The sequence below is a fragment of the Oryctolagus cuniculus genome, chromosome 10 (genome assembly GCF_964237555.1).
Source record: "Oryctolagus cuniculus chromosome 10, mOryCun1.1, whole genome shotgun sequence".
Lineage (NCBI taxonomy): Eukaryota > Metazoa > Chordata > Mammalia > Lagomorpha > Leporidae > Oryctolagus > Oryctolagus cuniculus.
Window position 1 is genome coordinate 96,852,958 of NC_091441.1, and position 27,768 is coordinate 96,880,725.

Consider the following 27,768-nt stretch of genomic DNA (forward strand, 5'->3'; position numbering starts at 1 on the left):
CTGTCTCTGTAACTCTGCCTGTGAAAACAATAAAATAAATCTTTAAAAATAAATACTTAAAATAAAATAGTTCCTTACACAAACGTCGAGTTGAGGAGCCGTGATAATGTCCAGTGTGACTGTGAACTCTGGTGGCGTGTTTGCTCCAAGCAGAGTGCGCGTACATGCATGCGAAGCCATGTGTCTTGTCTGCTCACGCGCAGGTGTTCGACGACAAGTACTTTCTGGTGGAGATGGACGACTTGCGGCCAGAGGAGCACGTGCGGCGGTCATTCGTGTGCCACGTCAACAGTCCCGGCATCTTCCCTGTGCAGTGGGGTCTGAAGAATGGGGTCCACATCATCCCCCCTCCAGGTGTGCACTGCTACTGCTCTGAGCTGTTCCCTGGGGGGCACGTCCCTGACAGATGCCGCAGCCCGTCTGATGCTTCCGGGCTCCGCGTTCTTGCGTGTTCCGGAGCTGTCTGTCAAGCTGCGGCCCTTCTCTAGAAGGTGTTCCTTCCTCGTGCTCTGATACCCACACCTCCGTGAGCACCGGGGGTCTGCACCGCAGCGCGTGGGTGGGGCTTGTGAGAAGAGGCCGTCCACTCGGAGCTGGTGGGTGCAGTCCTGGTCGTCTCCAAGTGTCTGGGCCTTTGGGCCTTGCCCCAGGATGGGGGGGGGCGCTCTTCAGAGGGGAGTGGGACACAGAGGCCCTGGTTAGGAAGCAGCTGCTGACTTGCGTGGTGTTTACAGTCGTAAAATAGACTCTTTGACCTTTTCATCAGGGCTCGTAGTTATGACTTAGTTGGGCTTGCCTGAAGTTTTAAATATTTTGTAAATTAACCTGGAGAGTGTCACTGTTTATGGTTTTGTGTATCAGCAAGTCTCATCGTTGGCTGGTGGTGTGTAGATGGTTCCCCAGCAGGCTGCTGGGGAGAACTTCACTTCCTGCATGCCATCTGCCGTGACCCTGGCTGGGAGTTGCCTCGCGTTGGCAGCACTGCCAGTCATGCGTGCACCCCGGGCAGGTGCGTGTGGTGCGATCACTGTGCTTTTGTCCCCACCCAGGCTACCCAAGCCAGGACTTTGACTGGGCCGACTACCTCAAACAGTGTGGTGCTGAAGCCGCTCCGCAGAGGTGCTTCCCCCCGGTGAGAGCCCCGCGCGGCCCCCACCACTGTGCCACGGGCCCCACCGGGCCTTCCTTGCTCCTGATGCCCATCACTTCACTCGGCCCAGATGAACACCTTGCTGATTGTCCCGAAGTGGTCCAGAGGAAAATAAATGCAGTTAATGAAGAAGTTAATTTGCTAGTGGCTAAGTTAGTTTTATAGGTTTATTGGTTTTGTTTTTCTTATTAACAAAAATCATTATGAATGTGACATTTTGTAATTTCAAAACGTGTATTTGAAAAGCAGAAACAGAGACAGACAGAGAGGTTTAGTCTACTGGTTCACTCTTCAGATGCTGCAGCAGCTGGGACTATGCCAGGCCCAGAGCTAGGAGCCTGGGACACAATCCAGATTTCCCATGTGGGAGACAGGAACTCAGTTATTTGAGCCATGGTCTGCATTCAGAAGGAAGCTGGAGTCAGGAGCAAGAGCCAGGAATGGAACCCAAGTTCTTCTCTGATGTGAGACGTGGGCTACCTAACCACTAGGCTAGACGTCCACTCCCCATAGTTATTTTTGGTGTTTCAATAATATTAAATGGGCCAGCACTGTGGCGTAGTAGGTTAAGCCTCCACCTGCAATGCCAGCAGCCCATATGGACACTGGTTCAAATCCCAGCTGCTCCACTTCCGCTCCAGCTCTCTGCTATGGCCTGGGATAGCAGTAGAAGATGGCTCAAGTGCTTGGGCCCCTGCACCCATGTGGGAGACCCAGAAGACGCTTCTGGCTTCTGACGTGCCCAGCTTTGGCCATTGCGACCATCTAGGGAATGAACCAGCAGATGGAAGACCTCTCTCTCTCCCTGCCTCTGCCTCTCAAATAAATAAATAAATGTTTAAAAATAATAATATTTTAGAAAGTTGAAATATTGTGAATAAAAATTTTAAGGTCCTCTAAAATAATTCCATCAGATAACACACATGTCTTCCTGAGCCGACCAGCAGTGAAAAGCAGAGCATCAGCCGGGATCCCCACCCTGTCCCTCCCCGTGTGGAATCGCCACTCCCTGCTCTTGTCACCACCTTGCTGCTCTTCATGTTTCCATTGCCCTGTCTGACCCACCTCTTCTTCCTGTTAGGGTTAAGTTACAAGCTTTGGTTAAATCCAAACTGAGTTTGCCCACAGCTGTTGAGATGCTGTTCTCAGCTGAGCATGCAGGGTTCTGTGTTCCGTTTGTCCATGAGTAATGGTTGCCTTACTCACCGTTTGCTTCGTCCTCTGTGGTTCTCCCCTACCTTTCCAAAGCCTCTCAGGACAGCAGTCCTCACATCAGCTCTGTCATGCCTCCTGTTTTCCTGAGAGACATCCTTCATGGCAAACTCCTCTGTCTCCCTGGAGGGTTCGCTCTGAAAGCTCGCCATCTAGGTTTTTTTTTTTTTTTTTTTTTTTTTTTTTTTAAGATTTATTTATGTGAAAGGTAGAGTTACAGAGAGGGAGAGAGAGATCTTCCATCAACTGGTTCACACCCCAGATGGCTGCAGTGGCCGGGGCTGGGCCAGGCAGGAGCCAAGGAGCCACGAACTTCCTCTAGGTCTCCCATGTGTGTGCACTGCATCTTCCACTGCTTTCCCAAACGTATTAGCAGGGAGCTGGATTGGAAGTGGAGCAGCCAGGATTCGAACTAGTGCCCATATGGGTTGCTGGTGCCGCAGGCTGCAGCTTTACCCGTTGCACTGCAGCGTTGGCCCCGCCTTGCAGTTTAATGAAGGTGGTACCATTTGGCGGTGCGCAAGGAACTGCCCTCTCGCGTTCCCCTGTCCTGTGTGACTCATGGCCACCTCTTCTCGTTTTACGTGCTTTGACAGAGCTTGTCTCTCAGTAGCTTCTTGAAAGACTGTGTGGAAGGTGAGTCTCTGTAGACACCGCGTACTTGAAAATGTGTTCACTCTTCTAACTTGATTCATGGAATTGAGCCATTTAGGTTGGAAATTATCTTGCTTCAGAATTTTTAAACCGCGAGTTGTCTTCTAACTGCTGATGTTGGGAAGTTGAAAGCCGCTCTTATTCTTGATCTTTTGAAGATGACACCTGCATCTTTTGCTCTCCCCAGAAAGTTCGAGAATCTTTCTGTCACCATTCTGCGCAGTGCTAAGCCTTGATTTGTGCCTGTTTTCATCCGTTGTGCTGGGCCCCTCATGGGTGCTTTCACACCTTGCTCTGCTGGGAAATTTTCTCGAATCACTTTGACTTCCTTCCATTTTCTCTGTTCTCCGTGGGATTTTTTTAAAAAAATTGTTTGTTTATTTGAGAGGCAGAGACAACCCCCATCCATTGGTTTGCTCCTGAAATGCCCTCGACAGCTGGGACTGGGCTGGGCTGGGCCTAAGCTTGGATCCAGGAGCTCCATCTAGGTCTCCCATGTGACTGATAGGAACCTGATTACTTGAGCTGCCACCACTGCCTTCCCAGAGTCTGCCTGGAGTCAGAGGCGCGTCTGTCACCAGGCCAGATGCCCACCCTGGAGCTCCTTTTATTTGGATGTCAGCTCTCAAGCTCAAACTCCTGCTTGTCTTGTCTTGTCTTGTCTGTTTCATAGTCTTGCTGTGTTTTTGGAAGCTTTCCTCAATTTTGTCTTTGGGATTTTTTGGCTTTGGCATCATGTTTTTGATTTCCTGGAACTCTTCTCTTTTCTGAGTAGTTCTCTATTTACAGGAGCATCCTGTGCTTGTTTGAAGGATGTAACAGTTTTTTTTTTTTTTTTAATCTCTCAGAGGATGTTAATTAGCGCCCCGTCCCACACCACCCCCAGCCTTTGGGAAGCTTTTTTCTGCATAATCTCTGCTTACTTCAAGTTACTTAACTGTTTTGGTCTCCAGCTTTCCTGTCCTTAAGTGACTGCTAATTCTTGGCCGTGGCTTCTGCTTTAGAATGAGCAACTCCAGGCAAGGGTTGACTGGACTCTGAACACGTGGACGAGCCTCACCGCCTTGAGCTCTCTCATGGTGCAATGTGGCCGGCCGATTGTTGGGGGTCCCTTACTCTGCATCTGTACGTATTTCTTCTTGGGCTTGTCACGTTGCCATGCGAAGTCTCTCTCAGGTCTCTGCATAGTGGGTGGAAGCCAGGGCTGGGGCTGACACTGCATGCATGCGCCCAGTAGCCCCTGTGCTCTGCTGCGTCCTGGCTAGAGGGCCGGGGAGGTGTGGCCTGGCCTCTGTGCGTCTCAGATGCAGACAGCAGTTCCTCTGGCTCTGCTTCTCTTCCACCTCCGGTTGCTCGGGGCCTGCTCCTGCTGGCTCTCGGCTTTCTCCTCTGCCAGCCCAGAGTCAGCTGTCTTTGAGAGGCTGACTCAGTTTCTAGACCCTATTCTTACAAAACTAAGTTTTACAAGAAATTAGATTTCTTATGAAATTTCTTGTAAGAAATAAAATTTCTTATAAAATTGTAGCTTATGCAATGCTTTCTTTCATTATATACATCACATTAGGTTTATGTCATTAGGATTTAAATAGGGGCCAGCATTGTGGTGTAACAGGTTGTCACTGCCTGCAGTGCTGGCTCCTGGATGGGTGCCGGCTCATGACCCAGCTGCTTCATGTCTATCCAGCTCCCTGCTGATGGCCTAGGAAAAGTAGCAGAAGTTGGCCCAAGTGTTTGGGGTCCTATCACCCTCACAGGAGACCTGGATGAAGCTCCTGGTTCCCAGCTTTGGCTGGCCCAGCCCTGGCTGTTGCAGCCATTTGGGAGTGAACCAGTGGATGGAAGACACTTCTCTCTCTCTTTTTCCCTTTCTCTTTCATTTTCTCTCTGTAACTTTCAAAATAAATACATAAATCTTTAAAACAAGCAAATAAAAAAGTTAGTTTTAGTTGGTTGTCAGAAAAGAGAATAATCCAGTGCAGATGTTCAAGTTTTTGAAACCTTTTTTTTTTTTTCCAGAGTTATTTATCTGTTTGAAAGAGTTACATAGAGAGAGAAAAAGAGAGAGAGGTCTTCCATCCTCTATTTTACTCCCCAAATGGCCGCTATGGCCAGAGCTGGGCCAATCTGAAGCCAGGAGCCTGGAGCTTCTTCCAGGTCTTCCACGTGGGTGCAGGGGCCCAGGCACTTGGGCCATCCTCTACTGCTTTCCCAGGCCACAGCAGAGAGCTGGATGGGAAGAGGAGCAGCCAGGGCATGAATCAGTGCCCATGTTGGGTGCCAGTGCCACAGGTGATGACTTTATCTGCCATACCACAGCACCAGACCCCCTAAAACCTATCTTTTAAAAGAAATGATTTATTTATTTATTTGAAAAGCAGAGTTACAGAGAGGCAGAGGCAGAGAGGTCTTCAGTCTGCTGGTTCACTCCCCAAATGGCCACAACGGCCAGAGCTGGGCCCATCCAAAGCCAGGATCCAGGAGCTTCTTCCAGGTCTCCCATGCAGGTGCAGAGGCCCAATCACTTGGGCCGTCCTCAGCTGCTTTCCCAAGCCTTAGCAGAGAGCTGGATCAGAAGTGGAGCAGCCGGGACTCAAACCGGCGCCCATATTGGATGCTGGCACAGCAGGCAGTGGCCTTATGCTACGCCACAGCACCAGCCCCTAAAACCTATCTTAAATGACCCTTTCCCCTTGTTCTAAGCACTCCTCATGACACAGACAGCATGAACCAGGAAGTCTGTTGTGTGGAAGAGCCCACTTGGTTCAGCACGCAGAGCCTCAAGTACCTTATTTCGCTGATTTAACAAAACAAGTGTTTTCAGCTTCCCTGAGGGTTGAGGAACTGAAGCAAAGTGAGCTCATCCACGTGGCAATGCCACAGAGTGTGTCTGCCCTCCAGGACCATCCAGCCTTCGCACCAAGGGAGACAGGGGTTTCCCCTTGGCTTCGTGGAAAGAGCAATGTGAAATGAATGTACAGCTTTGCAGTGAGCTGAGCACCTGGGTTAATACTGAGTGTGAATCCTATACATGGATTTGCTTTATTGTTTTCTAGACCATTTCCGACCATGAGTTTAAGGAAAACATGAAGCTCGAGGCAGTGAACCCTCTTCTCCCTGAAGAAGTGTGTGTGGCCACCATCGCTGCCGTGCGAGGCTCCTACCTGTGGCTGCGGCTGGAGGGTGAGCGCTGATGTTGCTGGAGGCCTCCTGGGCACTGCCCGACTGCTCCTGGGTGTGGCTGGTCAACCTGAACATGAAGTTTCGGGGGCTTGTTCAGATGCAAGATTCTAAGATGCAAAATATCATTTTCCTGTTCTTCGCTTTCAAATTTTAGTAATTGAATGTAAATTTAAAAAAAAAAAAACTTTATTGCAGAGAACTCTGTTTTCTTGAAAGAGAATATGTAAGTCAAATAGCACATAGATGTATGTGTGTATATATATAGATATACTTTATTTTTTTTTTAAGATTTATTTATTTATTTGAAAGAGTTACACAGAGAGAGAAGGAGAGGCAGAAAGAGAGACAGACAGACTTCCATTCTGCTGGTTCACTCCCCAAATGACTGCAACAGCTAGAGCTGAGCTGATCCAAAGCCAGGAGCCAGGAGCTTCCTCCAGATCTCCCACATGTTGCAGGGGCCCAAGTGTCTGGGCCATCTTCTACTGCTTTCCCGGGCTATCTCAGAGAGCTGGATTGGAAGTAGAGCAGCCAGGACTTGAACTGGCACCCATATGGGATGCCGGCACTGCAGGCGGTGGCTTTACCTGCTAAGCCACAGTACTGGCCCCGATACTTTAAAGATTTATTTATTTATTCGAAAGGCAAAGTTACAGACAGAAATAGAGATTTTCCATCCACTGAATCACTCCCCAACTGTCCACAATGGCTGGAGCTGGCCTGATCCAAAGCCAGGAGCCAGGATCTTTTTCCAAGTCTCCCATATGAGTACAGGGGCCCAAGCACTTGCGCTATCATCCCCTGCTTTCCCAGGCGCATTAGCAGGAAGCTGGATAGGAAGTACAGCAGCTGGGTCTCAAATCAGCACCCATATAGGATGCCAGCATTGTGGGTGGTGGCTTTACCCACTGTGGCACAGCACTGGCCCCAACATATATTTTGATGTGAGCACAATAAATGAGGATGAGTGTTAACACCTAGCTTATCAGAGAGATGATGCTGTATTTTTGTTCTCCCAAACCAATAGAACCAAAAGGTATGTAAGGTAGAAATTACTTATTGTACTAAAGTAGTATTTACTGGTTGGACAGCTTAGTGGGCCACGGCACTGTGTGAGCATCCAGTGCTCCATTACTGTGTGTGGCTCAGCTTTCTTCTTTATCCTGCACTGAAGACCCAGACTCCTGAGAAGGTCCCTCACAGTTCCTGATCTGCAGAGTCGGCCTTTAATGCAAGTGTCAAGGACAGGCACCCCTGTTGGGCAGCCTGCCAGTTCATTTCCTTACTCCATTTCCCTGCTTGACTTTGTGGCTGATTCCCAGAGGGCCAGAACTCGGGTTCTCATCATGTAGAACCACCCCTTTTGCTTTCTGGTTTCTGTTCACTTCAGAGATTGACTGTGGTGTGTGTTGGCCCTCTGCCTGGCACTGTGGTGGCTTCAGGGGCTTATTTGCTGTTCCCTAGCTGAGGGTCGCTGTGGTCTCTGTGTGGTTATGCATGAGGGGTGGTCTGCATTTTCTCCATGGTGTTTATCACACCTGAGGAAGTGTGATGTCTGAGGAGAAGGTATATGCTCAAGAGACTTAGACCTGTACTGTCTGGAAAACAGCTGTTGAAGGTTAGTTAATGGTCTGAAAAAAGTGATTGTTTTAATGTTTAATCTAAACAGGTTCTAAGAAGCCCGTTCCTGAGTGTATCGTGAGTGTGGAATCCATGGATATATTCCCCCTGGGCTGGTGTGAAACCAACGGCCACCCCCTTAGTGCTCCTCGCCGAGCACGAGGTATTGCTCTGTTGCTTTTTTTTGTTTTTTTAATATCTTCCATCCACTGGTTCACTCCTCAAATGGCTGCAGTGGCTGGAGCTGGGCCAATCCAAAGCCAGGAGCTTCTTCTGGTCTCCCACGTGGGTGCAGGCACCTAAGCAATTGGTCCATCTTCCACTGCTTTCCCAGGTCCAGTAGCCGGGAGCTGGAGTGGAAGTGGGGCAGCTAGGACTTTGAAACTGCTGACGTTGCATGTGGTGGTTTTGCCCACTATGCCACAGCACTGGCCCCTATTTATATTTTAATTATTGAATTTTAGGAGTTCTGTGCATATTCCAAATATTAATCCCTTGTCTCATACATGACAAAGTATTTTCTCCTGTTTTGTGAGTTTCCTTTTAATGCACAAAAGTTTTAGATTTTACTGGGGTCCAATTCATCTTTTCTTTTGTTGCCTCTACTCCTGATATCATATCCAAGAAATCCCTGACAAATCCAATGCCATGCAGATTTTCTCCTGTGGTTTTTTTTTTTTTTTTTTTTTTTTTTTTTTTTTTTTAGTTTTCTAGTTTTGACTCTTACCATTAGGTCTTTGATTCATTTTGTTTGTTTTTATACTGATGTGGGGTGAGGGTCCAGCTTCATCCATGTAGACAGTCCATTTTCCCCAACACTGTTTGTCAAGACCGCCGTTTCCCCCGAGTGGCTTAGCACGCTGGTCAATCAGCGCTCCTTTTGAAAATTGACTTTTGCTTAGAAAATTGTGTTGGCTGGCTTTTTGGTGACTGCAGATGAGACACCTGCCACGCTGCATGGGAAGGAGGCAGAGATGTGTGGCTCACAACCTTTAAAGGTTCGTGCCGAGACTGAGCAGCCCTGTTGGTTGGGCATCTGGTGAGGGCTGTGGGTGGCCAAAGAGTGTGTGCAGAGGACAGGTCACATGGAGAGCCAAGATGCAGAGGATGGGCCCACCTCAGGCCTCAGGCCTCAGGCTGTCATCACCGAGCCTGTCAGGGCAGCGCCTGCCCAGAGCGCCCCCCCGCTAGGCCCGCCTTCTGAACACTGTAATTGGGTTACATTTCTACCCTCTTAGTACCATTAATAAGTGATTTGGGGTTTAAATGTCTGCGTAAGTTTGGGGCCAGATCATTCAGACCACAGGGGAAAATATTCATAGAAACTGACGCATGCAGGAACCTTGAGAACGTGTCTTTTTTTTTTTTTTTTCTTTTTGCTGCTTTTAAAGACCCTTGCCCAGAAATGGACCTGAGTCTGCATATACAGCCACCTAAGTGCTCATTTCTAGTACTTTGATAGTGGTTTATACACAGAGCTAGGCTTTAAATATGCTAATGTAAGCTTGATGCATATATAATTTTTCCTTTGTCTTTTTTATTTTCCTTTACATTTATATTTTTGTTTCCTTCTTACAGTACATAAGCAGAGGAAAATTGCAGTGGTTCAACCAGAGAAACAGTAAGTTTGTTTGAATGATTGACCTTTGAATGTTTCCGTTTCTACAAAAAGAAGTAACTACTGCAGAGACTGGATCTCCTCATAGGTTATCTCTCAGGTGCAAGGGTAGTCTTCCAGTTCAGCTTTTGGTGATGTACATGGTCCTCACTAGTGTATTGTAGCCATCTTCTAGGTTGGCGCTGTGCAGAGAGCACAAGTGGGTCTCCAGATGTCCCCACGCCGAGTTGTCTCTGGTGTTCAGAGCATGAAGGCATTTGAATAAAAGAAAGAAAACAGGTCCCTAAGGCAAAAATTGTAAATCAGGCTGTGATCTGTTCCAGTAGGGAACACGTTTGCAGTGGAAGACAGCAGTTCTAGAAGAAAAGGCAGGATCAGAGCTCGGCTTTGTGCCCACCGAGCAGCTCTGGGTGCCACCTTGCACACTCAGCTCCTGAAGAGCAGGGTGTTCTGGTGACTAAGACTTACACATACAGAGGTTTCTGCGTATGTGTGTGTGGTTGGTAGACGTAGGGTTTTGAGTGCTAAATTACTCTGCTTGGACTGTCATAACAAGAATACCACGGGAGTTTGTTTTCTCGCGTTCTGGGGCTGAGTGCCTGAGGTCAGGGTGCCGCTGGCTCCATTGCTGGTGAAGATTCTCTCCCTGGCTAGCACAGCCGCTTCTGGCTGTGTCTTCACCTGAGGACAAGCTCCTTCTTGGCCAGGTGTTCACCCTGGTGGTTAAGACGCCAGTTAAGATTCCCATGTCCCTCATCAGAATGCCTGGGATTGGAGGCCCCATTCCACTCCTGGCTCCAGCTTCTTGCCGATTCACACCCTGGGAGGCAGCAAGGATGGATTTGGTTCCTGACACCATGTGCGAGACCTGATTTGAGTCCCTGGCTTCTGGCTTTGGCCTAAGCCCAGCCCCTGCTGTTACAGGCATTTGGGGAGTGAATTAGGGGGTGGGAGCTCCTCTCTCCCTCTCCCCCCCCTTTCTCTCCCCCACTTTCTTGCTCTCTCTCTCCCCCCTCCCCCCCTCCCTCTCTCTCCCCCTCTCTCTCCCTCTCTTTCTCTCTCTTTCTCTGTCCCCCACTCAAAAACTATTTTTCCGTTTTTGCAAAAGTTTATCTATTTGAGAGGCAGTGTGACACAGAGAGAAAGAGACAGATCTTCCATCTACTTTTTCACTCCCTGTATGCCTTCAACAGCCAGAGCTAAGCCAGGCTGAAGCCAGAATCCGGAAGCTCCACCTGGGTCTCCTGCATGGGTGACAGTGACGTAAGTACTAGGGCCATCATCTGCTGCCTCCCACTAGGAAGCTGAGGCAGGTTTCAGATCCAGGCACTGGGATATGGATTGCAGGTGTCCCAAGTAGTGGCTTAACTACTCTGCCACTGTACCTGCCACTTTCTTTTTCTTCTTATAGGGCTCTCACTGGCCCTGTCAGATCACAGCTGTACCCATATAACCATGTGATCTTACTTCCCCAAAACTCTGTCTCCAGATACAGTTCCGTCGAGGGTCCTGGCTTCTGCATGTAAATTTGGTGGGACCCATTCCGTCTTGTAGCAGGTTCTGTGACTATCTGGTAGACAGCTGATAACTACCTTTGTTACATGTGGGTGATAAAGCCGACAACAGACCTGGGTAGAAAGGCCACAGAATTCCCTTCCCGGTAGATAGCAATGAGCAAAAAACTGACCTTGGATTTTTCCTGAACTTAGTTGTCAAGACCAATCCAAAACTTAGAAAGCATTCTGAAGATACAGTGACTTTAATAGCTGAAAAGTCCCTGGGTTTTTCCATTAACAGAATTTGTCTTTAGTTTCAAATCTAATAGAAAAAGAAAATGGAACTTTATTTCTGTCCTGTAACTGTTGGGGGGGGGGGGGGGGGCGTGGACAGATTACCTGTGGTATGAGAATCAAGAAAGAACTTTCATAACTTCTTGGTCCCCTGAATGAGGAGAACATGGATTTGAACATGAGCCAGCACCGCACTCAGCAGGCTGTCCATTGGCTCTCTGTCCCATACATAGTTGGGAAACCAGTCCCTGATTTAAAAAAAAAGTGTGATGAAGGAAGTATATTAATAGGTTTTACAGCTGCCATGTTTTCTCTCAGCCTAGATCTGAGGGAAACTAACTTTTGCCCTGAGTGCTTGATCGTAGGGCTTCTCTCTCACTGTCTTCTGTGTTTTGCTGACCCAGAGTGCCGTCTTCGAGGGCTGTCCATGAGGGCCTGAAGAATCAGGAGCTGAACTCTGCAGACTCAGGTATGGCATGTGCAGCCCTCCCTGTGCACCTGTGTGTATTCCAGCAGAGCATGGGCTTTCAGAGGGTGTTTGCTAAGTGTCTAAGAAAGACAGCAAGGCTGAGAGAGGCGGAAAGATCGGAAGCAGGTTATAAAGTTCCTGAGGCTCAGAATCTCTGCATTTGTCTCTTCCACCCACCACCTTTCCCTGCATCATTTATATGCAGAGAACATGGGTGGTGTAACTCTTGATTTTTAAACAAATATTTATTATTTATTTGAAAGGCTGAGTTACAGAGAGAAAGAATCTTCTGTTCACTGGTTCACTCCCCAAATGGCCATGAAATCCAGGGCTGGGCCAAGCTAAAGGCAGGAGCCTGGAGCCTCCTCTGGGTCTCCCACATGGGTGCAGGGCCCCAAGCACTTGGGCCGTCTTACAGTGCTTTCCCAGGTGCATTAACAGGGAGCTGGATCAGCAGTGGAGCAGCCGAGTCTTGAACCAGCACCCATAAGGGATGCTGGCGTTGCAGGTGGAGACTTAACCTGCTATGCCACAGTGCCGGCCCCAACTCCTGATTTTTGATGCATTGCCAGTCATTCTAATAACTACTGAGAACAGGCATTAAGACATTCGTATTTTATACATGACCTCAGCTAATGTTTTTTTGGCTAACGCATTTCTCTTTACTTCCCAGTTATGTTCAATGGGAAATACTGCTGTCCAAAGATATACTTCAACCACCGTTGCTTCTCAGGGCCGTACCTTAACAAAGGGAGAATTGCTGAGCTGCCTCAATGTGTAGGTCCTGGCAACTGTGTTCTGGTCCTCAGAGAGGTAAGGTGCTGCCCAGAGTCAAAGAGGAATTTTCAGATGTCACAGCCACTGCCTAGGCGCACTCAGGCCGTGCACATGGTAACTCCAGGTTTTATCAAAAGTCACGAACTTTTCTCATGTGTGATAGCACCCCCTCACCTGTGAGGGGTATATTCTGGGACCCTAGTGTAGGCCTGAGACCACGGATAGTACCAAACCCTGTATATATATGGTTTATCCTGTGTATGCAGACCTGTGATGACAGCTTGATTTATAAATGGGGCACAGTAAGAGATTAATAAATGATAGTAGCCTGCTTGTGAGGCTCTTAGGAAAGTTCTGTGAATGTGGTCTCTCCCTTGCTCAGAGCATCTTACTGGCCTGTCCTCACGCCTTCTCATGATGGCGTGAGATGATCCAGTGCCTCAGTGATGAGACACAGCTGGATGATTGGCACTGTGACGTAGCGCTGGGTTTCTTTAAGGGGTACTTAAACGGGCATTCTGAGATGCCCCCATGTCCCTCTGGAGAGCGAGATGGCTGCAGGTGACTGACAGGCGGGGCGTGTGTACAGTGTGCTGGTGGGCAGAGACATGATTGACCTCCCGGGTGGAAAGAGCAGGGCTGCTACACTACTCAGAGTGGCACGTGACTTAGCACTTAGGAGTTGTTTATTTCTGGAATTTACCGTTTAGTGTTTGCAAACCGTGTCTGACTATGGGGAACTGAAACTCACCAAGTGGAACCATAGATGAGGATGGCGGGCACACCGGGATTGGACAGTGAAGTGGGCGTGTGCTTACTTCAGCCCCCAGGAGACCTGCTCCCAAGCAGTGCTGCTCCTCTGCGGCTTCCATGGGAAACCACGTGGGAACTATGCAGCCCTAACCACGGAGAGGCTGTGAGGTGTTTGCCCGAAGGCCGGGGCTGTCATCCAGGGCGCCATGCCATGCATAGCAGGTGCACAGACATCATGAACCTTCCTGCCCTCGGCCGGGCGAGGCAGGCTCTGGGTCAGCCAGCACTTCTGGGCCAGACAATGGCCAGTACCATGATGGCCCTGCTCTCTACCAGATGTGTATCATGGCTGGGGAAGCATCCAGAAGCATGTGCTAGAGTAATGTGAAGTTTATGGTCCCGGGTTTTTTTGTCCACTCATCCAGTTTTGAACGTTTAGGGATCCTGTTGCTCTCAGGTGCAGTCTGGGCAGCCGTCCTGTCTGACGTCACTGCCTTTGTGATGACTAGGACTAGCGTTGGCCTCCTGAGGGGTCCTCACGGTCTGCTTCTCTCCTCCCCAAACCCTCTCTGTGCTCCGGCTCCGAGCTCAGGTCCTCACCTTGCTCATCAACGCGGCCTACAAACCCAGCCGTGTCTTGCGGGAGCTCCAGCTGGACAGAGACTCCGTGTGGCACGGATGTGGGGAAGTCCTGAAGGCCAAGTGAGTAGCCAGCTCTGCCCGGCAGGCGTGGGCCAGCTCCCCGCGGCTGCCTGCAGCAGTGCTGCTTCAACGGTTTGCAGCAAGGGCCTGGCTGGATTTCATTTCCAGTTTGTGTTCTGTCATGGATCAGTGTGTTTAAAAATATCGTAAAAATGATTCACAAGAAATAGGAAATTTCGCAGACATAAAAATACAAGAGCAGCCTGTTTGGTTGTTACTGGGTTCGAGAGAGACACGGCTTTTTTCACATTCCTGAGGGAGTTCACAGGCTGTTGCCTTGTCTCTGACCCGAGCCGCCATGCAGTGGCAGGTGTAGGACTCCTGCCCCAGCTGGGGAGACTTGATGAAAGTGACACTTCTTCTAGGGTTGCTAAAATTACTCTTTGAAAACATCAACCCAAGAACAGAAAGCAGGAGCTTTGTTTCACTAACTTAGAATCTTTTCTTCTTCTTTTTAAGTAACTTGGCTTTTCATTGTTGTAGCCTATGAGATTTAAGTTACTTGTAATGTGTATAACTTCTTTATTACTTTGGAGTCCTCAAACTATAGAAGGACATAGAATATTCGATGGAGCAGACATTTTTCCAGTGTATTAGTATGATTAGTTTTTCTCTGGGTACTCATCCACCTGGTGAGTCTGACCTCTAGTGTCTCCCGCTGCAGATACAAAGGAAAGAGCTATCGTGCTACTGTGGAGATAGTGAAGACAGCAGACCGGGTGACTGAGTTCTGCCGGCAAACCTGTATCAAACTGGAGTGCTGTCCCAACCTCTTCGGCCCACGGATGGTTCTAGATAAGTGTTCTGAAAACTGCTCTGTGCTCACAAAGACCAAATACAGTGAGTCATGGTTTCCAAATGACTATACCTTATAGGTTGGAAAAATATTTTACAATTTTTATTTTATTTGAAAGGCAGAGAGAGAGATCCATTCTAGTGGTTTATTCCCCAAATGCCTTTAGTATCCAGGCCTGAGCCAGGAGCCAGGAACTCCATCCAGGTCTCCCACCTGGGTGACAGGCCCAAGCACTTGAGCCCTGAGCACTGCCGCCCAGGGTGCACCTCAGCAGGAAGCTGGAATGGAGAGCAGAGCCAGGACTTGAACGCAGACGCTCTGATGTTGGTCGCCAGTGTCCCAGGCAGTCCTTAATGGTTGTACCAAATACCCACCCAGTTCTTACATTTCTAAAAGGATTCTTTTTTTCTTTTTGAAGATTTATTTATTTATTTATTTGAAAGGCAGAGTCAGGGACGGGGGTGGGAGGTGCGGGTACAGAGAGAGAGAGACCTGGAGCTTTATCCAGGTCTCCCACACGGACTGCAGGGGCCCAAGTACTTGAGGCCATCTTTTGCTGCTTTCTCAGGCTCATTAGCAGGGAACTGGCTTCGAAGTGGAACAACAGGACTTGTACCGGCACCCATGTGGGATGCCAGGTTGTAGTTGGCAGCTTAACCCACTGAGCCACAATGCTGGCCTAAAAGGATTCTTGAAAGTGAAAGTACCACAAAAGAGAAAAATATTATGTTGGGGTCTTAAGCCTGAGGCTAGCCCCTGACCAGCAGGGGCAGCCCAAGCACTTCCCGACAAGGCAAATGGGAAAGGTAAGGTCGACGGGTCAAGCACCTGCAGCAAGCACCCGTGAGTTCTGTCGAAGCAGGAACCACTTTATTGAGGAAGTGTGCAGGCTTATAAGGCTTACGAAGGACATGCGCAGTAAGGGAGCCAATCAGCGAAAAGGTCATGCAGGCATGGGTGGACCACGCACAGGGGCATCTTAAGCAAAGTATAGGGATCACGCACTGTCCACGTGTCTGGAACTAAAGCAGACCTATCCCTGCCGGTGGTCTGATTTTACGTAGCTTAACCGCAGCAGCCGCAGATTGTGTCATCCACAGCATAAAATAGTTATTATCTGGCCCTCGTGGAAAGTTTGTAGAAGTGTCCACACAGTACTTACAGTTGGTGTAGATGAATTACGTATCCTGTTAGGTGCAATAGCTAATTTATACTCACATGATATACACAACGGCACATGGGCAATCAGTGGGTGATCCATAGCCTGTCTTGTAGTATGGTTCTCAAGCTAAAAATGCTGTTGACATTTTTAGAAATATTTATTTATTTTATGCATTTGAGAGGCAGAGTCGATACCTACTGTGTGCTGCCACTGTTTCTCACACTGTAGTACAAAGCTCCCGTCCCTGCTGAGGTGAGGTTGGATGTGAGAGGCAGAAGACAAACAAGCGAGCAGGTACCGAGAGAAAAGCACTGTGCGGGAAGGAAGCCGGGCGCACCAGCACGGAGGCAGGGCCGGGTGGACAGGAAGCAGCCAGGGGACTGTGCTGGGCACGGTCTGGGTGGGCAGCGCCGGAGGACTGGCTCAAGGCAGGAGCTGGCTCAGGGTGTGGGAAGCGCAGCAGAGAAGCCAGAGTGGCCAGGGCGTAAACAGCAGGAGAGGAGCGGTCTTGCTGTGAACTTGGACGGGGCAAGGCCTGTCCCTCTCCCTGCTCAGCCCCTCCCCTGTGGAACACCACAGTGAGCAGCTGTGTCAGGACATGGCCCTCAAACGTCAGAGTTGGGGTCCTGGCGTTCGCTAAGTCCTGCCGTCCTCATGGCCCCGGGAGACTCCCTGTGGAGGCGCCTGCTACCTCAGTAGGTTTCAGAGCCTCACACCGGGAGCTTCGTGGTGAATGCGGATCACCGGAGGACCTTGTTGAAGTCGAGGTTCTGGGCTTCCAGGGTCCGGGCTGTTTAGGCCCTGAGCATCTCCATTTCCCACCAGCTCTGGATGCCGCTGGTGCCGCTGTCCTAAGGCCCAGGCCCAGAATGGCGAGCTTTCTAGTCACAAAATCCTGTGAGTCCACCGTCTGGATTCAGTTTATATTGATTGGCTTGTGACTTTTTTAAGGGTAGGGATTATTTTAGCTTCTTATTGTATCAAGCCAATACTTGTGTAGGAAATTGTAATTATTAGGAACTAAATGAAAAATACTGTTCATATAAGCACACATAAAAATATACTGCTTGGAACCTGTGGAAGAGATGTGGATTTTGTTTCCTGTCTGCATTTGTCTTTCACAAAGACATAGTTGAAATTAGCCTGGATTTTAGAAGAATCTGTGATTTTTCCCAATTAATAATTTGAATGTTATCACGTGGATTTATGTCTGGCATATATGAAATCATTTTTGCAAAACATTACATTTTTGTATCTCTTTAATACCTAACTCAGAGCTAAAATATGTGTTTCATTTTTTTTTCATTATCTCTGTGCTAAAACTTATTTAGTATGTAAAAGATCTAGAAAAGATAAAATCATCCTGAAAAAGAATGAAGTTTGAAGACTTACTCTACCATTTTGTTTATTTCAAACAACAAAGCTATTGTAATTAAGAGTATGGTTAGGGCCAGGCATTGTGGTGGAAGGGTGAAGCCTCCACTTGGAATGCCAGCATCTCATATTGGAGTGCCAGTTCAAGACCTGGCCACTCAGTTCTGACCCAGCTCTTTGCTGATGCACCTGGGAAGGCTTGAGATGGCCCAACTACTTGGGCCCCTGCCACCCATGGGGGAGACCAGGATGGAGTTCCTGGTTGCCAGCTTCTTCTTGGTCCATATCTGGCTGTTGCAGTCATTTGAGGAGTGAACCTGTAGGTAGAAGATCTCTCTGTTTCTCCACCCCACCCCCATGTCACTCTGCCTTTCAAATAGGTAAAATGAATCTAAAAACATCCAAGAGTATTGTTCAGGAATAGTCAAATAGAAAGATGAGTTAGAGTATAAAATCAAGTTTATATGGTTAAATGATTTTCAACTAGGATAACAACTGGTACAACTGGATATCCACATAGGAAAATCAGGAGCAGAGCCCCTGGCTGCTACCTGTAACATGCGGAAAGTAAGCTCCACCGCAGACGTGACATAAAACAAATTGACAGAGCCTCTGGAAGAGTGCAAGCAGAGTACCATCAAGATCTCTGTTAGTCCATGGCTTCACAGAGGACCCAGTGCATTAACACACAGAAGACATTAATAGATGAAGCATCACCAGTACGTTTTAAAAATGGAAAAGACAAGGCACAGTGTTGGAGACAGTATTCCTAGCCAAGAATCTCTCCCCAGGGTGCAGTGACACCTCCACAGCATAGTGATTAAGAGAAGCTTGCAGACCAGAGCCAGCTGGCAGCTGCGTGATGTTTTGAGCATGCTGGATACAGTGCTAAGACGCCCGCATCCCATACTGGAGTGCCTGGGTTCAAGTCCCAGCGCCACTTCAGACTCTGGCTTCCTGCGGATATGTGTCCTGGGAGACGGCAGGTGATGGCTGCAATGGCTGGGTGCCTGCTGCCCGTGAGGGAGCCCCAGATTGAGTTCTAGGCTCCTGGCTGTGGCCTGGCCCAGCCTTGGCCATCGCAGACACTCGGGAGTGAACTGGTAGATGGAAGATCTCAGTCTGCATCTCTCTGCCTTTCAAATAAATAAATAGCACTGAATTATGTACTTGAAAATGGTTGATTATATGTTTTGTAAATTTCACCTCAAGTGAAAAGAAACAAAATGCTATGGAACACTGAGTTCTACACTTTAAAATGTTGAATTGTATATTATTTGGCTTGTACTTCAGTAAAAAAAATTTCAAAGGAGAAAAAGTAGTTTTTAAAATGAATAACAGACTCAGCTGACGCCGCAGCTCAATAGGCTAATCTTCTGCCTACAGTGCCGGCACCCTGGGTTCTAGTCCCGGTTGGGGCGCTGGATTCTGTCCTGGTTGCTCCTCTTCCAGTCCAGCTCTCTGCTGTGGCCTGGGACTGCAGTGGAGGATGGCCCAGGTACTTGGGCCCTGCACCCACATGGGAGACCAGGAGAAGCACCTGGCTCCTGGCTTCGGAGCAGCGCGGTGCACTGGCCACAGCGGCCATTGGGGGGTGAACCAATGAAAAAGGAAGGCCTTTCTCTCTGTCTCTCTCTCACTGTCCGCTCTGCCTGTCAAAAAAAACAAAACAAAAACAAAAACAAAAAAAAACAAAACACACACACACTCACAAAAACCTGGAGGCAAACCAAGAGCCAACCGATAGGAAAGGGGAAGGCCTGGAGTATTAGTCCAGCGGTGTGCGGTTGTTGAGCATGAGGGGTGAGCTGCTCACACACGATGGCCTACGGGAAACTCAGAACCTCGGCCCAAGGAGAGGAGCCGTGCACAGAGAAGCACTTCCTGTGGCTTCCGCCCTACAGTGGTGGGAATCAGAATCGGAATTGCTTCTGGGAAGGGGCCCTGGGAGCCCTCTGGGCTGTTGAGGCATTCTGTGTCTTGATGCGGGAGGGTTAGGTTGCTGTGTTTGGTAGTGCTAATCAGACTGCACCTAAGACCCGTGCAGTCCACTGTATGGAATTTGCGCCTTAATGAGATGCACTAGTGTTCCCATGCAGTTTGAGGTACACAGAAATAATGGAGCGACTTCATTTTTCTTTTTTAGCACACTATTATGGAAAGAAGAAAAATAAAAGAATTGGAAGGCCACCCGGTGGGCATAGTAACTTAGCTTGTGCCCTGAAAAAAGCCAGTAAGAGAAGAAAGAGGCGGAAAAATGTGTTTGCTCACAAGAAGAAACGCTGCTCTGCATCTGTCGATAACACACCCGCGGGCTCTCCCCAGGTATGGGGCTCCCCCCGGGCGTGGGGCTCTCCCCAGGTGTGGGGCTCCCCCCAGGTATGGGGCTCCCCACAGGCGTGGAGCTCTCTCCCCAGGCGTGGAGCTCTCTCCCCAGGCGTGGGGCTCTCTCCCCAGGCGCAGGGCTCTCCCCAGGCGCGGGGCTCTGTCCAGGCGCGGGGCTCTCTCCCCAGGCACGGGGCTCTCCCCAGGCGCGGGGCTCTCTCCCTAGGCGCGGGGCTCTGCCCAGGCGCGGGGCTCTCTCCCCAGGCACGGGGCTCTGCCCAGGCGCGGGGCTCTCTCCCCAGGCGCGGGGCTCTCTCCCCAGGCACGGGGCTCTCCCCAGGCGCAGGGCTCTCTCCCCAGGTGTGGGGCTCTCCCCACGTGTCAGCTGTAGGGCTCCATGGGGCTGGGGAGCCAGGGGCCACGGCTGTACCGCAGGGATACCTGCAGGTCCCAGCAGTTCTGGGGTCTGCCACTAGGCGGTGACTCTGTGGCCTAGCAGCTGCTTTGTCCTGAGTTTGCACGACACCTCCTCCTCCAGGGCAGTGGGGGTGAAGACGAGGACGACCCGGATGACGGGGACGACGACTCCCTGAGCGAAGGCAGTACTTCCGAACAGCAGGACGAGCTCCAGGAGGAGTCGGAAACATCAGAGAAAAAGTCCTGCTCCTCGTCCCCCACCCAGAGCGAGGTGTCCGCATCTCTGCCTCCCGACAGGCAGGCGAGAAGGAGGGCGCCACGCTCTGCCTCGTTTTCTGACGACGAGAACAAGCCTCCCTCGCCAAAGGTACCATGCGAGCCCACAGCCCCCTGTGCCCTCCAGCACTGCCCTGCTCCGTGGCTAGTGGTGCTGATGTCTGCTTCCTGCAATCAGCTCACCAAGGGTTTCCAGGGTCTCTCCAAGTGTAGTGACTCACATATGTGACAAGGGTTATTTGGAGACGAGCTTATAAGAGGAGAGTCTTTCTTAGAATAGCTGTTTAAGTAAAACAAAACAAAAAACAAACTTCACTGCTTATTTGTAGCCTGTCATTTAGTTTACGGAAAACTGCCTTTTAACTTTTTTTTTTTTTAAGTTTTGCTTGTTTATTTATTTGAAAGGCAGAGTAACAGAGAGAAAGACAGACAGACGTAGAAAGAGAAAGATCATGCATTTGCTGGTTCAGCCCCCAAATACCAGTGACAGCTGGGGCAGGGCCAGACTGAGGCCTGGAGCCAGGAATTCCATCCAGGTCCCCCTTATGGAAAGTAGAAACGCAAGTCCTGGGGCCATCGGTCGTCACTTCCCAGCGTGTTAAGAGGAAGCTGGATTGGAAGCAGAGCCGGGACTCACTGCCGGGCACTCCAGTGTGGGATATGGGAGTTAGGGGCCTCCCAGGCATGGCTAGGCCTGCTGTGCTGCAATGCCTGCCCTGTGAAAACTGCTTTTTTAATACTTCTCATCATACACGTGGTACAGAAATGAATTATTCATCCTTTTGATTCTGAGTAAGCTATTTTGTTTAGTATGTTGAATGCATATACATGACCGTTTCTTTCTGTCTTGAAGTGTTATCAGTATATACAGACTGTTAGAACGAGTAGCCCTCACACTGTTTGGTTTGCTTTGTGGTGGGGAATGAAGGAGATGCGGATGGAAGTCGCTGAGAGGCTGCACCTGGACAGCAACCCCCTGCAGTGGAGTGTGGCAGATGTGGTGCGGTTCATCAGGTCCACCGACTGTGCACCACTAGCAAGGATCTTCCTGGACCAGGTGAGCCCAGCACCTGCAGCGTGCGGCCGTGCGTCTCCCTGGCATAGAACTGTGGGGGAGTAGTCAAGAGTTGCTCTCAAGCTTTAGGAAGAGTGTGCTGATTGGAAAGAAAAGCACTGTTTTCGTTTGCCTTTTGGGAACAGAAAGGTGACAAGATACTGTCTATCTTGTTCCTTAGTCGAAGCATATTAGCATGGTGTCACCATTTTCCTGAGAATTCTATCCCATCCCCCAAATAGCTAATGGCTTGAAATCAAGCATTCCAGGCTTAATTGTCACCATCATTTTTGGGGAAAAAAAATTTGCTCATGTAAAACAGTTGGCCCTGGAACACTGACCAGTGTTAAGGCAAGTGTACCAAAACCCAGATAGTCAGTGGCCGTAAGTAAACATGGAGGCGGATTTTCTGTGCAGCTGCAGGTTCAGAGCTGAGCGTGTGCAGAGTTGTCAGGTTTCCTGAGCTACAAGGTGGGAAAACGTGGAGGTGAGAGTTGGCATTTTGACTTCAGATTCAGAGGGATCCCCCTCTAAAAAGGTGCTTCCTAGGCACTGTCACCACTTAGCCTTGGTAAAACCTCCTCACCAATTCTGCAGGGCCCCCTGGGCTGGCGGGGGAGGCCTGTGATCCACAGCCACTCGAGGGACACGCAGGGACAGTGAGCAGGGCTGTGGTGCCCGAGCCGCCGTTCCCCGGCACGTGACAGGCGCTTGTGTTTTCTGCTTCTCAGGAAATTGATGGGCAGGCCCTGCTGCTCCTTACTCTTCCCACTGTTCAGGAGTGCATGGACTTAAAGCTGGGCCCCGCCATCAAGCTTTGCCATCACATAGAGAGGATCAAGTTTGCTTTTTATGAGCAGTTTGCCAACTGAGCGGGACAACCAAAGCGAGCTGGATCTGTGAAGCACAAACGCAGCGCGGGCCGGGCCGGGCCCTGGGCCTGCGCTCTCTGCACTTTCGGGGAAGGAGGACCACACCGAGGAAGCGAGACTGTGCCCAGAGCTCCTGCAGTGGGAGTGTGGACGTCTCCTGCTCAGCAGATTGAGCTCTTAACGACGCAGGCCGTGAGGGAAGACTTGTGTATGAAGAACGAGACGTCCGCGGTGCAGCCTGGGCCCTCGGCCCCGCGGCTGCCGGAGCTCCCTTTGGTGGTTTTCTTTTTCATTCTGTTCCTTCCCGTCGTAGTCCAGACTTGTTCTCTGCTTTCTCTCTCGGAAAGAGAGGACGTAGCTTTAAGTCAGCACTGACTTGGGACTGTGCCCCAGGCACGTCAGTGCTTCCTTGTCATTGTGGTTTTAAGCTTTTTTAAATTAAAACTGTTCATTTTGGGGATGATTACGTGGCTCTAGGGTTTTGAATGTATGGTCACACTTTGATCCATTTTAAAATCTATTCTTAAGAATTCTTGGTTTACTACCTCTGTTGATAACTAAGCTGACAGCCATGTATGGAGTTTTTTGTATGATGCCATTTTTTTAAAAGCTACATGAATACAAAAACCATGACAGAAGTTGGAGGGGAGAGAAAGACGCTGCTTGCTTTCTCCGAGGCGTTCTGCGGGCGCTTGCTCGAGTCGCGGAACTGCCCTGATGCCAGGACGCTTCTGTCGCTGCAGCCCATCTTGACCCAGCTCAGGCTGCCTGCGTCAGGTAGCTTTGTGAAGACTGTTGGTGTTTCGGTTTTCCTGCTCTCTTGCTGGCCCTCGCTCTCTCTCGCTCTCTCTCGCTCTCTCTCGCTCTCTCTCTCTCTCTGTCTCTCGGTTCTTAGAGGGACATCGGTGGCTTTCATTCTGTGTTTGCTTGTCTGCTGTTTCATCACAGGTGTTAAGCTGTAGAGCCAGCCCCCCGACCTTTCTGGGTGTCTGCAGGTAAATGGTGTGGAGGCACAGCAGAGAGAAGTTCTGGGGCTGATGGAGCGCGTGGAGTTTCTGTCATGGGGTCCCCCTGGCTGGACTGGGGGTGGTATAGCATTCTAGAAACCACTTTACTGAGCCACACTGATGCTTCCCTTTGGCCAAACCTGTACACTGAGTGTAATCTGCGGCCTGACAGTTCCCGGTGTTGTTCTGGGCTGGCTGGTGAAGCCCCACCTGTGACTGCATGGAATCTGGCTCTGGCCGTGCCACTCTGGCCCCCAGGAGAGCAAAGATGGCACGAACTGGCTGCCTCCTGGGGATAGTTTGCTTTGCTGAGTGTCTATTTATGTATTTATTTATTTATTTGGATTATCCTAGTCACTTGCAAATTTATAACCCAATCATTCCTTCTCCCTATTTGAAGATGTTTTAGAACTGCAAACTGGGTACGTTCTGAACAGCCTTATAAATACAAGGTGATGCTATTCCAAGTTCAACCCGGCTGACTTTGTTCATTGCCTGCCTCCCTTTTATGGACGTTGGCAAGTGTGTCCGTGGTCTGGATTCTCCTCCCTGGGTGAGAGCCCCTCGCCCTGAGCCCCCCGGCCACATCGGCTGTTAAAGCGTCTAGGGCAGTAGTGGACATAACTGGAAGAAGCTTCATTTAACTAAAAGTGAATGTGTTCAAACTTCCTCAGAGATCCAGCTCTAACTGTTGGGAATGTGCACAGCTAACACTGCTGGTGCCTGGCTGCAGGTGAAATGTCTGACGGCTGACAGCCACTCACCGTGTCTGGGCACACACCGGGGCATGTGTGGACCCTTCTAGAAAGTCCAGCCTCTTCCGGTGATGGCGGGTGCATGACAAGGGAACTGCATGCCTCTGGGTTTCACCTGCAGTTGGCCCCTGAGCCTGTCAGATCAGAAACTTTCTCATGATCCATTTTCGTCCCCTGAATTGACAACGCAGAAACAGGCTAATGGACCACCCCTTCCTCCTGGGCCTTGGCAGTGGGTTGACTGATCCTAGAATATTCCTGCTGATATGAGTGTGCTGGGGAAGGCTTCAGCTGCACCTGCAGGTCTGCCTGCACTTCCTGTGCTCTGGGGCCTGTGCCACTTGCATCCTTTTCATCGGCCGCAGAGTCCGAGGGGCTCGTGAAGGGCCGCATCCGCATCCCTGGGCTTGCTCTTTCTTCAGCAGTGCAGGTGCTGCCCGGCATCCCTGCTGCAAACACACGAGGGCGGGGAAGGGTCAGTGACGAGCCGTCCAGAGAAGATGACCTTACAGGTGAACACCGATGGACTGTGTTGGAGGCGGGCACAGAAGGCAGTCCAGAACTTGCCCTCCTGTGCATCGTCTTCTGGAGGTAAAATTACTCTCACCGTGAGAGAGGAAGCATCAGGCCTAGCTTCCTGAGGACGTGGCCACGTTTTACATGTTCCCTGGTTCCGATTCCATCTCTGATGTGGCACTAAACACTGTTTGAGAGTCCCGGGAGCCTTAGGTGAGACAGGACTCAGCTGCACTGTCTTCTCCAGCCAAAAATGTTCCCAAGGACCACAGAGAACATCAAGGAGCCTGGCTGGGGACACGGAAAACTGTCGCTGGCACTCCTGTTTACTGGGCACCTGTCACCAAAGACACATTTGAGATGTTGTTTACTGCTTTGCCTGATTTCCTTGGTAGCACTGAGAAAGGTGTCAGGAGGCTAGCCTCAAGAGTGCATGCACACTCTGGATTTGAGCTCCAGCGCTGTGTATGGGGCGCGTGTGTGTGTATGTCTGTAAATAAGTTCAAAACCCATTTTGCTTGTGACAGTAGAGAAGGCAGGCATCACTAATAGGAATAAGGAACAAATCTTGGTGGGGGAACAAGGTGCTCCTTTTTTTTTTTTTTTTTTAAAGATTTATTTTATTGCCGGTGCCACGGCTCAATAGGCTAATCCTCCACCTAGCGGCACCGGCACACCAGGTTCTAGTCCCAGTCGGGGTGCTGGATTCTTTCCCGGTTGCTCCTCTTCCAGGCCAGCTCTCTGCTGTGGCCCGGGAAGGCAGTGGAGGATGGCCCAAGTGCTTGGGCCCTGCACCCCATGGGAGACCAGGAGAAGCACCTGGCTCCTGCCATCGGATCAGCGCGGTGCGCCAGCCGCAGCGCGCCAGCCGTGGCGGCCATTGGAGGGTGAACCAACGGCTAAAGGAAGACCTTTCTCTCCGTCTCTCTCTCTCACTATCCACTCTGCCTGTCAAAAGAAAAAAAAAAAAAAGATGTATTTTATTATTTTGAAGTCAGAGTTACAGAGAGAAAAGGAGAGAGAGAGAGAGAGATCTTCCATCTGCTGGTTCACTCCTCAATTGGCTGCAACAGTTGGAGCTGCTGAAACTAGGAGCCAGGAGCTTCTTCTGGGTCTCCCATGGCGGGGTGGGGTCCCAAGGACTTGGGCCATCTGCTGCTGCTTTCCCAGGCCACAGCAGGGAGCTGGATGGGAAGTAGAGCAGCTGGGACCCAAACTGGCACCCATATGGGATGCCAGCACTGCAGATGGCAGCCCCCAGGTGCTCATTTTTTTTAAACCTTTGGGCCTGGGCCCCCTTTACAGTTGTGGCCGTGGCTTTGGCTAAGAAACTGCAAGAAAGAAGTTGACTTCCTGCAGTGGCACATCTTCCTGACTATTCACACTGAATGTTCTGCTTGCGAACTTTTGATGACTCTCATCCCTTATGTGAGAGTGGGTGTACTTTGGAAATTTTCTTCTTATCCAAATAAGCTACAAGGGTCTTGGGGTTTGGGCCCAAGAATCCTACCCTGTAAGCCCAGTCCCTTGGGGTGTTTTGCCCAGTGCATGTTCCAGGCCACACAGGCAGCCTTGTGGTGGTGGTGGTGGTGGTGGGGCAGTAGTAATGGCCAGTGTTCAAGAAGTCTGACGTTCACAAGAACCAGCAAAACTGAGAGGAGGGTCTGGGCATGGAGAAGCTGGCCTCAAACCCTGTCCGCTTGGGGCTTTGGTTGGGTCCGTCACAGAAGGACTGCTTTGGAAGGGAAGCAGCAGCAGAGTGGAGCTGCGCCGTGGGATCGAGGGGCTCCCATTGCTTCTCTGACTGTGTGGCACTGTTGCCTGTTGGGTGCCTGTGCTTAGGGTGTGCAGGGACTCAGCCCTAATGCCATCCAACTGCATGTCCGGCTTGGCAGAATAAAGGTCAAATAGTGCAGCAAGGCCAGGGGGCAGGCTCTGGCTCTAGGGGCAAATCAAGTCACAGAGCAGATGCCCCGCGGCTGGGGCAGTCCCAGCTGGACAGCCCTTGTTGTTGTGCAAGAGTGTGGGGAGGCCATGTGAATGCTGCAGTGCCCGTTCCTTTCCCCGCTCCTCCTTTCTTTGGTTGAATATTCTTGGATAATCAGTATGCTCAACATAACTATATTCAAGACAAGACAATCAGAGGCCTGCTGGGGAGGGCTTCCAGCACAGTCCAGGGCTTCTGTCTAACGCTAACCTGTTGGAACTGATGCACTTTGTTGAATGTATTTCGCCTTTTTTTTTTAAGATGCTTGATTGGAACAAATGAAATGCTCATTGCATTGTCCCCTTCCTGCTTGCTGTTTCCCCCTTAATTTCACAAGTCACTGGAGATAGAGTACTCTCAAGGAGGCAGAGGCACAGGAAAACCCATGAAGATCACTTCCGTCAAGCTCAACGGCATCACTTTAAAGGATTAAAGAAAATTATTCAGGAGGAAGAATAATTCTGGTTTTCGGTTTTTTTTTTTTTTTTTTTTTTTTTTTGTAAATTAAAATTGAAAACCTGTATATAATGGCAGTTTTAAGCAGTTGTGAGAAACCAAAAACCAGGTCTTACGCTCCGTTCAGCCTCATTTCTGCTGACTGGACAGGAAGGCAGGCGGCTGGCCAGAGTGCAGTCTTTGGAAGATGCAGAATTCAAGCCCCTTTCAGGCCCTCTTTCCCCCTGCATCCAGGTGCCCTTTAATCCCGGTTCAGAGCAGCGGGGAGAACAGGATTTCCCCCAGAGGCCTTGCTCCTGGCGGTGGGAATCCTGCATTTGCTTCCTCTGCAGGCCTGAGGGAATCGGAAGCACAGTGTTGGTGGCGACCCTTGGAGCTGCCTGTGGCCCCCTGTGCCCGCCACGGCCGTCTCTTCCTGGAGCCTGGCGTGCCGCCGGTTCCTTGTGAACGTGCCCTCCTCACTGGGGAAGTCCTCCTCACCCAGAGCCCTCAGGCTTTTAAAGACAGTAATAAAGACAGCAATTAAAGAATTTTCCTTCGCCAGTTGGTTAACCTGATTTTCTGTATTTGCCACAGTCAATACTTGTGGAGACTTTTAAATTTTATACATTAAAATTCAATTGAAACTTCAAAATATCTTGTTGATGTTCTCTTTGTCGGAAGATTCTTGGATTCAAGCATAGATAATCACTTTGTGCCCCTGGGCGGCTCACACGCAGCCTGCACGGGGACGCGTGTCCGGACCGCCGTCTGCTTGGGCAGTGTGAAAGGTTCCAGTGGGACAGCACACGCCAGGGAATGTGGGAGCAACTGTGCGAGGCAGGCCCTGAAGCGCACACTGCAGTC

At 50.0% G+C, this 27,768-nt stretch overlaps 1 protein-coding gene across 5 annotated transcripts in view; it reads left to right on the forward strand.

Annotated features, from left to right (window-relative positions):
- The window catches only part of SFMBT1 (Scm like with four mbt domains 1), a 159,340-nt gene extending 131,784 nt beyond the window's left edge, over positions 1 to 27,556 (forward strand). For all 5 annotated transcript variants that reach the window (XM_051851534.2, XM_051851533.2, XM_008260804.4 and 2 more), the window contains exons 9-21: positions 204 to 354; positions 1,050 to 1,132; positions 6,070 to 6,196; positions 7,866 to 7,979; positions 9,395 to 9,437; positions 11,629 to 11,693; positions 12,367 to 12,506; positions 13,816 to 13,925; positions 14,590 to 14,765; positions 19,404 to 19,582; positions 20,121 to 20,366; positions 21,204 to 21,332; positions 22,061 to 27,556. In XM_051851534.2, the coding sequence (XP_051707494.1) occupies positions 204 to 354; positions 1,050 to 1,132; positions 6,070 to 6,196; positions 7,866 to 7,979; positions 9,395 to 9,437; positions 11,629 to 11,693; positions 12,367 to 12,506; positions 13,816 to 13,925; positions 14,590 to 14,765; positions 19,404 to 19,582; positions 20,121 to 20,366; positions 21,204 to 21,332; positions 22,061 to 22,201 (1,704 nt within the window). In that variant the 3' untranslated portion in view covers positions 22,202 to 27,556. The remainder of the gene's footprint in view (positions 1 to 203; positions 355 to 1,049; positions 1,133 to 6,069; positions 6,197 to 7,865; positions 7,980 to 9,394; positions 9,438 to 11,628; positions 11,694 to 12,366; positions 12,507 to 13,815; positions 13,926 to 14,589; positions 14,766 to 19,403; positions 19,583 to 20,120; positions 20,367 to 21,203; positions 21,333 to 22,060) is intronic.
- The last annotated feature ends 212 nt before the right edge of the window (positions 27,557 to 27,768 follow it).